Raw genomic sequence first — 17,017 nt, 5'->3', positions numbered from 1 at the left:
GTCATTCTGCCCTACAGCCCTCAATAGATTGCGCTTCTTCCGCCTGAACGGCGATCACCTGGTCGGTCCACTTATGATGTTTCGGAACGCATCGCCTTGCGTATCTGGGAAAAAGCCTTGCAATCCTAAAATAACTACCTTCACTGTGTACTAACCGGTCCTTATCTGCACAGTACAGGAGAGCCTATCTTTACCCTCACATCATAGTAAATGCAAAGATGTAGACAGGGCTAATGTAGCAGTTTCATTGAGTACAGCTTTCGATGTTTCACATGCCAAATCTCGGGAGAACTGAATTTGGAACCGGTCTTTCGTAAACAACCCTCACCACCCAGGTGCGTAAAATCGCTACAACCATGCAGTGTGGGTTTTTGAACCGACATCGTTGCAGGCATGAACATGACATCTGGTGCACTTAAAAATGTAGTCCGGAAGCCTGTCATAATTCTGCATGTCAAATTTGATCTTTTTATCTATGAACTCCAAGACCTGGGACGGGAGGATAAGCCGGCTTTGGTCCAGAGGAATGGGCTGGGAACAGCATCGCGGCTAATAAAGCGATTCGTCCGTTAATTAGCACTTGAACAAAAAACTGCTCCAGGCACTGTTTGCAGTAACGTCGGGTACCTCCTGATGGCCACCCCCCCTGTTGGCCACACCTAAAAATCCAACAACGAAATACCTACTTTTATAAACTAATTTAAATATAAAACTATCAACGCACAAAAATACAATCGTTTTCAGGTTGTTCCGGTTTATTAACCTTTTTTTCATTAATTAAAAGTTCCAAATTTTTTATATTATTTTCCTGCAATCCAATAATATTTTGTTTATTTACCAAAAGCTCGTTTGGATCCGGAATTACCCTTTTTCTTTTTCGCCGGCCGTATTGCCTCCAATTCTGCCTCCGAAAAAATAGATTTTTTGTTACGCGTTAGCTAAAAATATATTTTTGGTTTTGAAGCTTTTTTGGGCTTTTGCAAATAAAAGACGTAAAATAGCGTTAATTTTATTGGATTGGGAGAATTTTTGCAGTTGAAGTTGAATATCTCGGGTCGTTTTAGGGGTTTTCCAAATAAATAAAAACGGGTCGTTAATTTTTTGGGTTAAATTTTCCGGTGTTTTATCCTTTTGTAAACCGTTATTTTTATTTTTTATAACGTTGGCGTTACTATTTTCTAACAAAAAAGGGCTTAAAAGTGGTTTAACCAAATTCACCGGCCATAAACCCGTTATACGCCACCTAAATTGAATATTTTTTTGCTGTAAATGCTTTTGATCTGGTTATATTATAGCAAAAAAGGAAATTTCGTTTTCCAACAACTGTTGAACAGCAAAATTGGTTAATAACTCCAAATTAACGTCGATAAACCTCTTTTAACGGCCCAAAAGCCGATAAATCCAAGGTTGGAGAACGTGTGACGAATAAGGGGGTAAATATAAAAGTTAAATATTATTTTGCAAGCAAAGAAACATAAATTAGTCCGTTATATATAATCCCTGGCCGTCGAAAACTAATGACCGCTTTTCAGGAGTATTAAGTTAAGTATACAGATTAAAGACTTTTTTTAGCCATTCGATAGCAGTTTTATTATTTGTCCACCCGTTTTCAATTGCATAAAATTACCAGTTATTAAAAAGGTTCAAGTCCGTGGGAAACCATTGTTATTATACGTTTTTTCCTTTAAATATAACGAGGGGAGGGAGGGTAATACCCGTAACCAATATCCATTCGATTATAGTCGTCTAACCACGCGTTCCGGGCTTTTTCGCTGTAACGGCCGAATTCCGTTAAAATTTAATAATAGGCCGTTAAATCCTTTACCTTCCCTTATACCGGTTTCATCCATATTCCACCGATTTTCCGGTTTAATATCGTTAATAACGGGGTTAATAATATAAAGCCACTAAAATTTAATTATTTCCGTAATAGCCCCATTAACCCGGGCGTTTTCTATTCGACGGGGCCTTTGGGTTTTAAGAATTGGATAACGAACCAAAAAACGGGTTATCCAACGTTTTCCAAGGTTTTTTATCTCTTCAGCGGCTTAAAGATTCGTTCGGCAAAAAAGCGTAATTTTTAATGCGTTGGCGGAAGCCCTAAAATTGTTTGGGTAAATACCCAATCAGCGAAATGCTTTTCCTGTTCCGTAAAAAGCCTTTGAAAAGGGCTTTGTGTTTGTTTATAAGGTTAAAAACCTTTAAATCGATTTTGAAGTGTAAACTTAGGTATTCCCCATTTTCGTGAGGTTTTTGCAGTTGAATCGCCATTATTAACGTCGTTAATTGCAGATATAAGCTGATTTTCGGTATATTGCTTTATTGGAAAACGGAAAATGAAGAACCAAAAAAAGTAAATCGAAAAGTGAATAATTGGTCGAGATATTTATAAAAGAACATGAGAGGTAAACGTGGCTGTGCAGTTATTTTTGGGTGCCGAACAGGGGGGGGGGGAGCCGAGCAGGGGGTACCCGACGTTATAGCAACAGATTCGGCAGCCCGGACATAGTTAAAAAACTCGAACGCGATTGGGAAACAATAAACATAAATAAGGAATTGGAGGATCTGACAGTGAAACTGTTTTCAAATATAATCCGCACTTTATTCCGAAAATACTGGAATGGGAATAAGGAATAGGAAAAGGGTAAAAAAAAAAAAACATCAAACATTTTATCAGAAAACCCTCCCAACAAATTCAGGAAAACAAACACATTTAAACTTATCGCCAACAAATCAGCCGCAACGCCAGTTAAATAGAAATCGGTTGAAGTTTCATCCTCCACCCCGTTTACACCCTACAGCAAAAACCCGAAAGAAATGTCACTCGACGTGGGCGCCAATAAAATTTACCTAAACAAAACTGAAAGAGGTTACAAAAATACAGGAGGAAATTTGAACACCATTACCAATTATATTAAAGAATTGAGAAAGGAAAAAAATTAGTCGGCCGAGAAACTGGTGTGGGTTAAACAATTGTTGAAGAAAGCAGAAGGAGAAAATTGGAGGTGGTTAAGGAAGATGGATTTGGCGAAGACCTTCCTGATCCGTGGAAATAAAGACGAGGAAATTTATAATTATAAAAACGAAAAAACATTAATAATTGGAGGAGGGAGAGGGAAGTGAGGAGGAGGTTATTGAGTTATTGGGTTCTGAGTGACGACACCAAAATCACCCTTGGTACGTTAACATTTTGACTTGGGAACTCCACTTTAATAAAGGATTTTATTCCTTTTATTTCCTTATTTTATGTTTTCGGGGTTTTTTTTTTCTTTTTTTTTTCGTTGAGTTTTATCATTTAAGTATCACTGTCCTCCGTGCTCTTTGGGGTCCTCAGACACTGAGGAGGGGGACTTTGGTGATCCCGTGATTAATCAGGTGGGATCCACCTTCATATTTAGTTAGAAAACGCGCATTTTCATAGCCGGGATCTGATCCCGGAACCAACCCCAACTAAGCGAGTTTTGGCCGATCAGCCAGTCTTTGAGGATCCGTAGTGATCCTTGTTTTGTTGTGTTTCCCTCTTTTTACCTGCTGACATCAATTTTGCACGAATCCGTATGCTACTGGAAAGCACTGGAAGACAGGTAAATAAAACAAGTTGCAACCAGCTGCCCAAATTTTCCGTCCCAGTCTTTTTCTTCCATCTTCTCTTTCTGCGTCTGGTTCCAACGCCCCTTCTCTTTAGTCTTTCCATTTGCTCTCCTGCATTTCTTGTACCTCGGCTAATAAGAACAAGGTAAAAGCCGGGGTTCTGAAAACCCAGCTTTGGGCCTGTGCGCGGCCGCCCTACCTGGCAGCCAATTAGACGGCCCCACTTCTACCGTTACTCGGCGACTGCAATTCTGCCGCCACGTCAGCATGCAGCATCAACAAAGCACCCTCTCCATTCACGACTTGCGGCAATGGAAGCCTAGTCCGACAAACGCACCTCAATTGCCCTCCTTCCATCCCACATCGATTTCGCGATGCAGCGACAACCCTCACTTCCAGACCTGCGCTTCTCATCCCTGCGCGACAAAATCCACACTTGGCTCGACAGCACCGGCCTCGACATCAAGTACAATCCATCTCCCAACGCCAAGAAGCGCGCTTTCGACTCCGACATGCCGACACCGCCGGGAACCTCACGATCGGAATCGCCCTCTAAACGTCAGCGCACAGATGGAGCAGCATCTCTATCAAACCAGTCTCTCCAGAGCGCACAGTCGTCATCGTTTCCACCTACATCGCAATCCAATGCCTCAACTTCCAGGCGGCTCCGGTCTCCGAAGAAAACAGCAGATAGGTTTTTCGGAAAAGTTTTCAACGCCAACGCGTCTTTGGGCAATCAACCGGAAACACCACTTCCTCCCGACATGCTGAGCCTTTACGAAAACATTGTGGACATCCATGATAATACTACACCAATCTATCCTCTCGGCGCAAAAAAGCAAATCCAAACTTTGATTAGGAACACTTTAGATGACAGATTTATCCCAGATCCTGATTTTGAGCAGCAGGATGACAAGAAAAAACTGGACGCGGCGATTGAACTGGACGACTTGCAAGCCATACAAAAAACTGCGGAGAGGTGTGCGAGGTACCTTAGCCATGAAGCTACCTGGAACTCTGATGTTCATGCACGAATCTTGAGGCGTGCAGCGGCCCCATATAGCGGCATTACAGCGGTAGGGGCCACAACAGCAGGCATCCAGCTTGAATGGCGAAGCGGGATTGCGGCGGACGATGCCTCGAATGGCAGCAAAATGGTGGACTATCTCCTCATCATTGATGATTCAGACATTGAATTGGGGCATGCAATTCGAAAGCACACCAGAATGGTCAATCACACCTCTGTGGACGATTTTTTGGAACAGCCTATCGGCATCAGTATCGAAACCAAAGTATCACAAACTTTGTCGAACCAGGGAAGACTCCAGCTCGGGAACTGGAGTGCTTCATTGCTCTACAGATGGTCCCAGTTGCCGAGCCTCTGCACCGATTCATGCCACAAGCCCGAGGATCATGTAGCGCCGCCCATGGTCAAGGCTTTACCCATTGTCCTCATCACCGGCCATTTTTGGGAAGCTTATTTTTTTTGCGACGAGGGAGACAACTACCAAATGTATGGCCCAATCGACCTTGGAAACACCAGGTCGTTGAAGGAAATATACAAGCTACTTGCATCATTGCGGGTACTTGTACGATGGGTGGATGTTCAATTGCGCGACTGGTTTCATCGACTTTTCCATGTTAGGTAGCTTAGAAGGATTAAGCAGTTAGTCAATCAATCAGCCACAGTTATGACACTCCAGATCATGCTGTTTCGCCGTATAACGCAGAAACGAAGGGCGCATAAGCCCATCGAATCAAGCGCATCATATTCGACGAAGTCTACATAAGCGTGGGACAGTGAGGCTTGGATGCTTGACCTTTTGCATACGGTGGCCAGGTAGGCTTGCTCCTTTATCCGGCTGCGTCAAGTTAATGGCTGTTTATATTCACTAGTCCACCACTATTCATGTGCACGATTTGTTAATGGAAAAGCCGCTTCATTCTAAGGCATTGAGCCGCAAATGGTTCGCCAAACATCTGCACTGCAGTTCGTAGAAAAAACGAGGCAACCAGGCGCACCACAAACTCCCACAACCCGGATTTTGAAACAATACCAGTTCCAAGTAACAGCGCTGGCGGCCTAGATTAGGTCACCAGGAGTCCGACGCCGTTAAGTAGATTTGCTTCAGTGTGAAAGTAGAACTCCATATCCCCTCTGCTAACACCTCTCGACGAAGAAAAAGCTTTGGACCATCATTACCTTTCCCCCTGTTTTTCTGTTTTCTTCTGTTATCTGTGTTTCATTAAAACCTGTTTTGGGTTACAGAAACATGCCAAAAGGTCATGCCGATGCCAACGAGTTCGAAAAGGCGCGTAAGGAGTACCTTTCAAGCTGGCTCGAATCGGGTCACCAAATCGTCGTAACGGATCTATGTGCGCTTCTGGATTACGGCCTGGCTACGAACGTCCTGATGAGGGCTAAAACTGTTACACCTCGACATCATTTCTCGTTCACGCTTGCGATGTGCCTCGGATCGTAATCACGTAATTTTGACCGTGAATTTTTTTTGGTTTCAATAGTATACCTAGGCAGTGATAGGATACGTCACTGTCAAAAGTTTTAATATGTTGCTGGCCAGCTGGTATTGCGGAACGATGACCCTTAACGACGCGAATATGCCGAATACGATTACAAGTATTCGGAACTCTACTGGGTCTCTATCGATATGAGTTCTTGATCAGCAGCTCCATTCCGCGATATGCCAGTGTTCACCTTTTAAAACCATGAGAGTTGAAGTCAAAACTGACCGACCCACGTTTTTACCCTATATCGAGGAAAACGGTCTCACCCAACTATCGGGCCTAATATGGTGCGCCTCTTGCCTAGCGATATCCTAGACAAAAACTGGATTAAATACCGGAAAGGCTTCAGGTCAGAGTTATAAAATTCTAACTCATTAAAGTGCTTTTGCAACGCTGTGATTGTGGACACTATTTTAGACAGACTGATGTCAATCGCCGGAGTCCATGTGACATGTTGCGACATTACAAAACCCTCCCATGATCCATCCATATACGACTGCATATGGAGCAAAGCATTGTGCTCGCATCGTCAACCCCTCTTCTCGATCGGCCTCCATACCTTCTACCGTCGCTTTCAGTGCTAGCCAATATAACCGCCTTCTGCCCCACAAAAGACTTAAATCCCATCGCTTTTTGCAACTTGGCCGCAAGATGACACCAAATTTTCCGGTCGGCCAGGCTCTGTTTGACCCATGCTTCTGTACAGCCGTCGTCTGTTTCGCGTCGGAAACAAAGCTCCAACGACTGAAAGTGAAACCCAAACTCGTTCCTGGAGCGATTTAATATGGCACCCACTGTTCCGTGGCAATGCGGACAGATGCCGTGAAGCGAACCGGCAACGGCGGCAAAGGAGTGGCGGGCAGAAATACCGGCAGATAAGCGCGTTAGCGATTGATCGCAGTACCTTCCAGGCTGCAAAGGGTGATATGGGGAAGGTGCGGGGTTCATAACGGGCTTGGCCGAGTGCAATCTCCAACGGCTCTGCAAAAACCTGGCGGGGCTGAAATACGTGACAGTGACCAGTCTTCCCCATTATGTAATTTTCGGGCTTCTGGTCGTGGCATTTAGCATGCTAGAACGAAAAGTCTGTATTGGGCTTGTGCCTAATGCGTTAAAAACAACTTCCTTTCGATGCACCACAACTGGCATGTCTCGCTTGGCAAGAAGTCGCCCGAACGAGTGTATGCCCACCCCTGCCCTCACTGTTGTTCTTTAGTTTACTCACCGGCTTTTTTGAAGCGCACCCAATTCGGGACAATGTCAATTAGAACATGGGCAGATGACTTATAAGATAGAAGGAGCCATCGGAGGCGCATTCCGTGCAGCAAAACAAGGATTTCCAGGAGTGGGTCGTGACAATTTGCGACAGGGGCGTTTTGCAACAACACCGACAGCCCAGGAGGCATGCCAATGGAATCCTCGTTCCAAGGCCTAAATCACCCTGCATCTTTCGGCTTCCAGAAGTGTTCCAATCCGCTATAAGCCACGCTCGAAATGTCGTAATCAATTCTGACCCCATAATCCTCTGCCGAATTTTGGGTATTTTTAACTGTGTCGTAAGACCTTCTAATATAACATTCCGATTTGACCACAACCTAACCCTAACTTCCGGTTCCGTCGATTGATTTCAAATTCAGTTGATTGCGGGATTGATTGCCCTTTCTAACCCTCAATCACCACTCTCGTGTTTCATCCGTGCACGCGAACCACCTGGCTAATCAAAACCCGCGCATCAATGACTTCGGCTCAAGGTGGTTGTGCCATAACAGTTAAAGGAAGAAGAAAAAAAAAAACAGTTAACATAGTCGCTTGCCAAAGAAAAATCGAAAACATCAGGTTAGTTCCTACTTTGAATAGTCAATAGCCGAAGCGCTAATCCCTAATATCGACCAGTTTCCTTCAGTTTTTGTGCAGGCTTCAACATGGCAACTACGCGTTTCAGGCTCGTTTTCCGCGCTCCGTTGTGCTCGGTCGATGCGTGCAAGCAGGCTATATTTCAGGCAGGAGCAGGGAAATACAAAGAATATTCCGAGTGCTGTTTTACGGTCGTTGGGACAGGCCAATTCCGACCCGGTGACGCCGCCAACCCTCACATCGGCCGAGTGGGAAACCTTGAGAACGTGGAAGAGGCAAGGGTCGAAACGGTGTGTATTGGTGAATAAATCATTAAAGCAGCCGTTAAAGCGCTGAAGATGTAAGTATGCCGTTCGCAAGTTACATTTCTACCGGACAGGTTATACTCACATAGCTAGTGCCCATCCTTACGAGGAGCCTTTATACGAGGTTTACAAACTCGAAGACTATTAATGAGGTTTCTACTAGCATTCTGGCTAGTTATTCGCTCAATTAAGTGTTTTTTTAAGAATCAATCTCGTCGCCATGCATGCATGATATAAGTATTCAATTCTGTCTAGAAATTCTATGTGCCCAGTTGAAATAAATTCTTCGTGTTGCAGTAGATAGATCTTGGCATCACATGACCAGATGAGCTTAGTCAGCGCTGTGCACACCATAAAAGCGCTGCCACGCTCGTTAGCCTAGATAGCGCACCCTACCTGAATACATGGCTCTCCTACCACTCATGCAGACTGCACGTGTACGTTCGTGTGCGTCACTTCGTATCGTCAATCCAATAAATTCTGCGCAAAATGGGCTAACAACGTAACAGGATGTGGTAATCAACGGTGCACGGGTCACTTGTTGACCATGGTCAACAAGGGGCCCGTGCACCGTTACATTGGGAGGCTGCGGGGATGTGCCAGAAAAATTAGCCGCTGTCATTTTAGGCATTCTTTATTTATAAGGATCCAAGGATATCTAGCTACCTAAGCATCTTCACATTTCAATTGTTACCGTAACTTCAAGTTTGCATCCCCTGACCGATTTGTCGCTTTGCAAACACGATGACGCCACCACCACCCGAATTAGTGAGCGGAGGCTTTTATGTTGTTTACGAGGAAGATTTGGCCGGCGCACCTCCCGGAGTGTTGGAGTTTCTCTCAAGCCTAAAGAACAATCGCGACAATGCAAGAACTCACAGGAATGATCAAAAGACGAAAGAACAATTCGAGGCGGTGCCAAAACAGCTTAGAGAATTTGTTGAGCAGTTAACGCGGACGATCGAACGATCGATCAAGCAGTACGGGTTCAGCAGTGAGGCCCATCTCGAAGCGCCATTCTGGTCTGATGTTTCGAATAGTATCGATGTTTTCGTCACTACAGCCACTTCTATGCTAAGTAGACAAGACGAAGATATGGGATGCCTCTTTGCGATTGATAAGCCTCAGCAAAAGCAATGTGAGTAAGCACATACCATCAAGCAGACATGAGAACTGATAAAGTCATAGTATTACCCTTCGATTTCGATGCCATCATGGTCGATACCCCAGCTCAAACAGCTGAAAATGACGAAAGCTGTCATCACACACCCCTAACTGAGGGGCAGTACCAGGAATGGGACCAGGATAATTCCAGCATCGAAATGGAGCAGGTCGTATCACCACCAATCAACATTGAGTCGCTGCCTCTGGAATATCCAAGCGCTCAAGCCGCTTTGCCAAATCTTTCTGAGTCCGACTCAGACGACCTTGAGAACTTGGTTCAATTCGGCATGAACATATGGCCTGAGAAGAAGCTAGACCAATTTCGACCCGGGCAGCCTGTGACTGCAGGGATTCTGAACGAGCTTTTATGTAAAGTTCTACCGGCTCCATATGCCATTGGCATTCCTCCCCGAAGAATTCACAAATTGAAAGAGACATGTGCCGGCTGTGTCATTCCCTATCATGTCAACGAAGTCGATCAGCTTACAAGGGTGGAAAGCGAAAAGAATCACTTTGTGGTTGCAATTGTCGATATGGAGAACAAGAAATTCACATCTTGGGGGATGACTGAAGAGATGCACCGAAGTTCAAGAGTTGAATATGAGAAAGCGCTAGGTATTAGCCTTGCAGAGGACAGGTGCAAGGTGAGCAAGTTAGCCTATTCTGGAGATTTGATTAAACAGGTTGCTAACTACAACAGCTTGGGAATTATGCCGGTAACACCTGTGCTTTTCGCTGCGTCGAGGCTGTGCGATGCTATTTTAAAAAAGACCAGTCTGTAAGAGACGAGATCTCCGTTCGCTTGTTTTTCCTGCGACAACTGTTGGAATCTTGGAGAAGCACGGAAAACACAGCAACAAAACCACAACCGCTCCGCCACAAAACTACTACTGCAGTCGGGGATTCTTTGCAGCCCTCATCTTTCCTCGAGCCGACTGTCGCGACTATGCAGGGTAAGCACCCTGGGATCCTGGCCACGTGCAATCTACCCTTGTTGCAGTCAGACAACGGTCGCAAGTCTGAAGATACCGGTCAAGCTGTCGAATCTCCTCTTCACCAGATGACGAGCGCTCTTCAACCCATTGTTTCGACCAAGCAATCTAGTCAAGTAAAAAGAGGCGACGAACAATGTTTCATGCAGTCAACTGCTTATTTTGACAGCCTCGTTTGCAAAAAAGACATCGATTTGATAAGTTTGTCAAATGAATCCAAAATTGACAGACGAATAAACATCGACCGACCTTTCTCAAAGCGCGTTGCAAGCGAGCATGCGTCATCTAGCTGCAGCCCAGAAGAGGAAGACGATGGTATCGCGTTGGCTGGACCGCTACCAAAGCGGAAGGATAAGCATGCCCCGTCACCTAGAATCTTGGCAAAACAGTTACTTGGCCCTGGAGGGGCCGAGCGCCTCAAGCGCCACATACTTACTTTCGCAAGAAGCGCACCTGCTTTTCCAGAAGCTTTCGATGAGCATGGGGATCGTACAAAGCAAATTTGCGAGATTCTAAACCTTGCGAAAGATTGGGAGGAGAAGTCTGCGTTTAGCAAGCTAGTGGGCCTCATTCTGAGGACCCACGGCGTGGAACTTATCAATGCCGAAGCCAGGAGTATGCTCAAATTGGATGAGAAGGCTCCGGACCCCTTGGTACCAAAAGCCATCATTGATCGAATATCTCCACATCTTCCTTCACAACGAACACCGGACTTTTTTAGGTTTTGGTTGACACAGACACGCAGGCTTCTCATGATTAAGGATTTTTTGCCGTTCATGCCTTTCGGCAGCAGCGGCCTTGCCACATTCAGAAATTATGAACGATCGACAAACAAAGAGATTGAACAACTTTGCAACATTTTCAAGAAAGATCCACGTGCACAACAAATGGCAAAGTTCGGCCGGGCATTCCGAGACTGCGTTCTCCAACGTCGCGCATATCTCTGGGCTAGTTTTAGCCCAGAGGAGCTTTCAAAACTGTCACAAGACACTTTGTTTCACTTGGTCACCATCACGGGCGGGACTTGCGACGTGTGCAAAGCGAATAAATGTAACCTAATTCCCGTTTGCCAGGCTCTGGCATCGAAGCAGCCGAGTTTTCCACGGCCTCAATTTCAACTTGTACTGCCAAGAAAGATTTCGGATACCGCCGAATCAATTCAGTTTTGTGTCAAAGGAGACATTGGGGGTCTGCAGCGCTTGTTTTCTCTAGGTCTTGCATCCCTAAGGGACGAGAGCCATTCTCGTGGGTTTAGTTTGTTAGAAGTAAGTTACACCCACGCTTTTTTCTCCATTAAAAGCCATAATATGGTGATATGATAAGTGGCTAACATTATTTTAAGTGGGCGCTATATGGTGGCCACAGTGGAATGCACAATTATTAGATTGTTCGATTTTTAGTCAATCAAGGGGCCTACGTGGACAATGAGTAAGTCAGAATGCAACTTTTTCCTCCACCTTGCATGAACAAGGCTAATCGCAGATGGAATATCGCAATAGGTCGTACGAAATTGTGAGCTATTTCAAACTCCGCAAGATGTACACCAAATCCCACGAGCAGGCGCTTTGTTGCGTTAAACTTCAAGACAGAGATTGGTTGGAAAAGCAAGACTTTGCTCAGATTCACCGCATCGTCCTGGATCTGTTATCGAGGTCACTTGAAAGCGAATTTGACGAGCACCCAAGCGCGGTCTTCGATATAGATGCATAAGGCCGCACCGCGCTCGACTGGGCCACAGCTCGAACCCAACTGGATCAAATAAGGCGTTTGATAACTTTCGGCTCCGACGCAAATTCGATGGACATCACTGGCCGTACTACAATCCTGCATGCAGTCGATAGCTATAATGTCGAAGCCCTTCGCATTGTCATTAAGGCTGGGGCATGCCCTGATCCAAAGATACCAGAAGGTTTATTGCGAAGTAGCCCCCTTACCTCGGCATGTTTGAACAGTTTGCCCGGGATGGTTAGTTTACTTTTTGAATTTGGCGCTGATATTGATGCGCCCAATCCCGAGGGCTTAACGGTATTGCATTTAGCAGCCATTTCGCAAAATATCGACTGTGCGAGAATCTTACTCGAACAAGGGGCCAATTTAGGCTACCTTGCAGCCAACGGACGCTCGCCATTTATGACGGCAATGATACATAATAGCCATTCGATATTAAGACTTTTTTTGAGCAGATCCGTCGACCATTTTGATGGAGCCCAGCTTTTGCCCACCATAGCAAAATACGCGGATTCGGAGACAATGTCAATTTTGTCATTGTCGGACTGGTTTTATCTGGTTGAGCCTGATAACGTTTCATTTTGCCGCGCAATTTTGCAGTTTAGGGTTGATTATGACGACACACTGAATCTCGCGTTTGATGCCATGATTTCGGCTTGTACCGGAGCAGTGCCCATGGGCGCATGTGTACTATAGTGACGTGTTAAAAGTTTTACGTTATCGAATCACTACCATCGTTTGGTAGTTCGCCAATATGCCCTGCTTACAATGAAGCCATCATGAGCCACCTTCCCAAGTCACAAAAACTTTACTCACGCTGTATAATGCCGTCCAGGATGTCATGTTGAGATAATATTGATGAGCAATTTTAACCGGAGACCGGAAGGAAAATATCAACTTTATAAAGGGATAAACTCAAACAATATCCTATCGTCTCTAATAACCTTCAACTTCGTCGGGTGCCCGCCCCAATAGCCCTGTTGTCACCGTGCGATGCTGAACCCTACAGTTTGCTGCCTATCGCCCAATCGCCGGGTCTGCTTTGCCAAAAGCTGTGTTTTGGGTTTTCCGTCTTGCCACCTCTGTTGAAACTGGGACGTGGCCCTTGTTCTCGGGGCTATTTACATAATAAAGAGCCAGGCAAAAGTTCTTTATAGCTTTACGATTTATTTCAGCACTTTCGAAATCGGCATATAAAGGTGACGGGCAGAGATCACATTAACCCAAAGCAGAATTCCAAACCTTTTCGTCCAAACTTAAGCTAGAAAAGGGTGTCGCAACGCCTTTTCTGCTGTCGGCCGTTTTGTCTCGTCCAAGATAAAAAAAGACTATAAAGTTAATAAAGTCCCGGGCGATGGGCGGATTTTCGATTCTTTCCAGTTTTTAACGCAGAAAAACTTCCGTTGCGCTTTATTCAAAAGGTTGGCCGCCACATTAAATTCCTGCTTTAGTTTTTGCTGGTAAATGATAAAAACGAATTTGTTACAAAACGTTTTCTGCTATTGTTTTTTCCCCGATTTACATCCTTAATATTACAAAAGAACCAAGTGGAAAAATAGTTAGCAATGTGGAATAAGGACAAAAATTGTCCAAATTACTTTTTTAACCGAATAGCCAATTTGACCGGATGCCCAAGGCAGCATACGCTGCTATGTTTGCTTCAGCATTTTACCCTATATACGCCTATAATGGAAATATAAATAAGGTGCGGTTTTATTTAAGCACAAAAAAAAAAGCTTAGATTTTATTGTCGAGTTTCCTGGACCGTCCCGCATTACCCTATTTCGGCTATTATTGCAAAACGCGCAATTTTATTATTGGAAAAAAGGAAAATAAAAGGGCATTAACTGGTTTAAAACCTTTTAAATATCGCAGCCTGTCCATGTTTTCACCGGGTCGCCTTTATATTAGGCGAATTATTGGCAGTTTATTATATATTTGAGGAATATTTCCGACTTTTTTCAACGTGTATATTAATGTATGGGGCATTTGGGAATTGTGCAATATTAGAATTTATCGGAAATAGAGCCTATTGGGATGGATGCCGTTATATAGGTGTTCGAGCATATTCCCAAATTTATACCGTTAAATAAAATACCATTTTATAATCTGTTAGGGTGACCAAAGATTGTAAAGCAAAAGGGATTTTACCCGGACGTTGTCCAGGTTGTTAGGAATATTTGCAACGGTAAGCTATCGCTGGCGGTAAGGCGCACGTGCCAGTCGATCCAATACAGTCGGGCAAAAACGTTAACCATACCCAGGTTTATTGGTTCGTTACATATATTGGCCCAGGCCTTTATTTTGTGCGTTTGTTTACGAAAATCATTTGCTTTTTAATTAATGGACCCGTTTGTTACAAACCGTCGCAGGTTGGCCAAAGGGGGTACCGTTACTATAAACTAAACGGGGTGTTTGTAGGTTGATTGCAATTCCGAAATCTTTGTTTTTACACATTTAAAATATATATTTATATCCGGGCCGGATGCATATTCCGTGGACTAACCAGGTCCATTAATGCCTATGTTTGCTCGGCGGGCTGTTCGTAAACCCCGGTAATAAGTTGACTTTAATGTGCAGTAATTACGATTATCCGACCCGGATGGCCGAGGTAATATTCCGGTGGTTAGAAGGAAATTAGCTTGGGTAATTAAGGAAATGTATAAATTATTTATTAATTTTCACAAATTTATGACAGTTGACGAAGCGTGTTTGTCTCAGCGATCCTTCAGCGGTTATGGATGGTTGCTCAAAAAGGAAAGTCGGTGGGTGCTGAGCCCTACCATTGCAGTTGTGACGCGTTTAAGTAAGGCATTCCAAAACCTCCCCACGGGGGCCCGTGGCAGCCCAAATCGGTGGGGCGGCCAACCCGTGGGTGGGTTGAATTTTTGTGGGGGGGCCCGGCCCGGCCCAAAACCGTACACGGATTTTCTTGGCAACCCGCGGGCCCCCGTGGGAGAACCCGTAAAATTACAAATTTTCGATATTTATACTTATGATTTTTTTTCGAATTATAGGTAAAATCACAATTACAAATAAAATATAATTTACAATTGAGAATAAAATATAATATTTATTCACGATTACAAATAAACCATAACATAAAATGACGATAATGAATAAAATATAATATAAAATGACGATAATACATCAAATATAATATAAAATCACGATTATAGATCAAATATCATATAAATCTACGATTGCAAATAAAATATAAAAAGGAAAATAAATATATTAAACCTTTATTTTACAATTGGGAGTTTCTCGAATTACGCCCATACACGATATTACCCCGTACCCGTTTCACTGCCCTAAATGGGGTTTCTATTAACAGTTTGTTAAGTTAAAACCCTTTTTGACTAGAAACGGGTAATGGGGGTATGCGGTTAATATTTCCCCGGATTGGGGTATTAGCGACCGCTACCTGAATAGGATTATCGTTATCGGAATTTGAATTTTCGCTTAATTCCCCCAAATTGTACACGAACCCAACAAATTCCTTAAAACGGTCGTTTTCAGCTTTTTCGTCTTCCGGGGATATAAATTCTTTATATACGATAGAAGTTTCAATACCGATTAAAGAAAATGATTTTTCTTTAATCGAGGCGTAAATAACAGCACGGTCCCGAATTGCCGATAAGGTTAACGAAAATTGGTTAAAGGCAATCGAATTGCTTAATTATAACCATAACCGCTTAATAAAAGTGGAAGCAGCAGAAATAGCTAAAATATCGCGGGCGATTTGGGCGAATTCCGGGAATTTGGTTTTATGGGTAACCCACCAGTTGAAAATGTTATTATCGTCTTCCATAATTGCGGTAAATAATCGAGGATTAATATACATACCAATATAACCATCCGTATAACCATCCGTATAACCATCCATAATTTAAAAATAACGAACCTTAAATAAAAAATACTTTAATTTCTAACCGGATAATTTTTTTAACAAAACGATCGATAAAATATGGGCTGGTTATTGGATTTAAACTTTGGTTGGGAACATGTTTGCGTTTTTTTGGACTCGGTTTCCGCTATAAAGTAAACAAAATTGGATCCGTTCCCGGGTGAATTGATTTTGTTTGGGGTGGAAATTTGGATTTCGCTTTTGCGAATATAATTCGGCTAAATAATTAATGCCTCGGCTAATCAAATTTTCCACTTTTTGGTTAGTATGCTCCGCGTAATATCGGAGCCTATTTTTTTTTAAAATCCGTTCGCGTAAGTGGGATTAAAATAGCCGTTACAAAATACATTTTTTCAATTTTTTAACGTTAAATTAAATCGATATATTTGTCCAATTTTGCTCGTGCAATCCGAACTGCGTTTTTCAAATTGGTATACCATCCCGTTTGTGGATACTTTTGGGCTTTTCCCTAAAGTTTTCGTTCGAAATTGGTAAAAGCAATTCCAATAATTCCCAGCCCAAATAAAACGTACGCAATTGTTTCCATTTTATTGGCGCCAAAAACATTGGTAAAAACCGCGATAGCTTTAATCGTTACCAAAAGATATTTAAAAATCGTCCAACTTTTTGCAAATATTCGAAGTTTGGATAAAATCGAATTCGCCCGGTCATCCTGGCCCTTTGTTAATATAAGGTACTATGTAATAAGTAACTCGATGGTTTTACGCAGTTGAAACGTACGCGCAATAGCCGAAATGGTTAAACTCCAATTCGTCTATATATTTTTAATTAAAAAACGGGGTCCTTTAACGCCAGATTCGCCAATAGTTTGTTGCGAATTGCAAAAGGATTCGGTACGATTGGGGCTTTGGTGCAGTAAAACGCCAAATAACGTAATTAATATAAAAAATAATATATTAAATAATTATATTTCAAATTTTTCAATG

General features: G+C 43.3%; 3 protein-coding genes across 3 annotated transcripts; all 3 read left to right on the top strand.

Annotated features, from left to right (window-relative positions):
- Positions 1–3,765: 3,765 nt before the first annotated feature.
- Positions 3,766–5,240, top strand: PpBr36_10654 (uncharacterized protein; the record flags this gene model as incomplete). The annotated part of the gene is made up of 2 exons (XM_029897764.1): positions 3,766–3,852; positions 3,915–5,240. Coding segments are annotated over 2 exons (1,413 nt in total), but the record flags the coding sequence as incomplete, so codon positions are not given.
- Positions 5,241–8,039: 2,799 nt separating this feature from the next.
- Positions 8,040–8,424, top strand: PpBr36_10653 (uncharacterized protein; the record flags this gene model as incomplete). Its single annotated transcript, XM_029897763.1, has 2 exons — positions 8,040–8,271; positions 8,366–8,424. The coding sequence occupies 2 exons, from the start codon at positions 8,040–8,042 to the stop codon at positions 8,422–8,424; spliced, it is 291 nt and encodes a 96-aa protein (XP_029744029.1).
- Positions 8,425–9,020: 596 nt separating this feature from the next.
- PpBr36_10652 (uncharacterized protein) lies at positions 9,021–12,682 on the top strand (the record flags this gene model as incomplete). Its single annotated transcript, XM_029897762.1, has 5 exons — positions 9,021–9,414; positions 9,465–10,084; positions 11,506–11,677; positions 11,833–11,860; positions 11,932–12,682. 5 exons carry the CDS (start codon positions 9,021–9,023, stop codon positions 12,140–12,142), a joined length of 1,425 nt encoding a protein of 474 aa, XP_029744028.1. The 3' UTR covers positions 12,143–12,682.
- Positions 12,683–17,017: the final 4,335 nt, after the last annotated feature.

This window comes from Pyricularia pennisetigena (assembly GCF_004337985.1).
Source record: "Pyricularia pennisetigena strain Br36 chromosome Unknown Pyricularia_pennisetigena_Br36_Scf_10, whole genome shotgun sequence".
Taxonomy (NCBI): Eukaryota; Fungi; Ascomycota; class Sordariomycetes; order Magnaporthales; family Pyriculariaceae; genus Pyricularia; species Pyricularia pennisetigena.
Note: the sequence above shows the minus strand (reverse complement) of the source record. Positions and strands in the feature narration are given on the sequence as shown.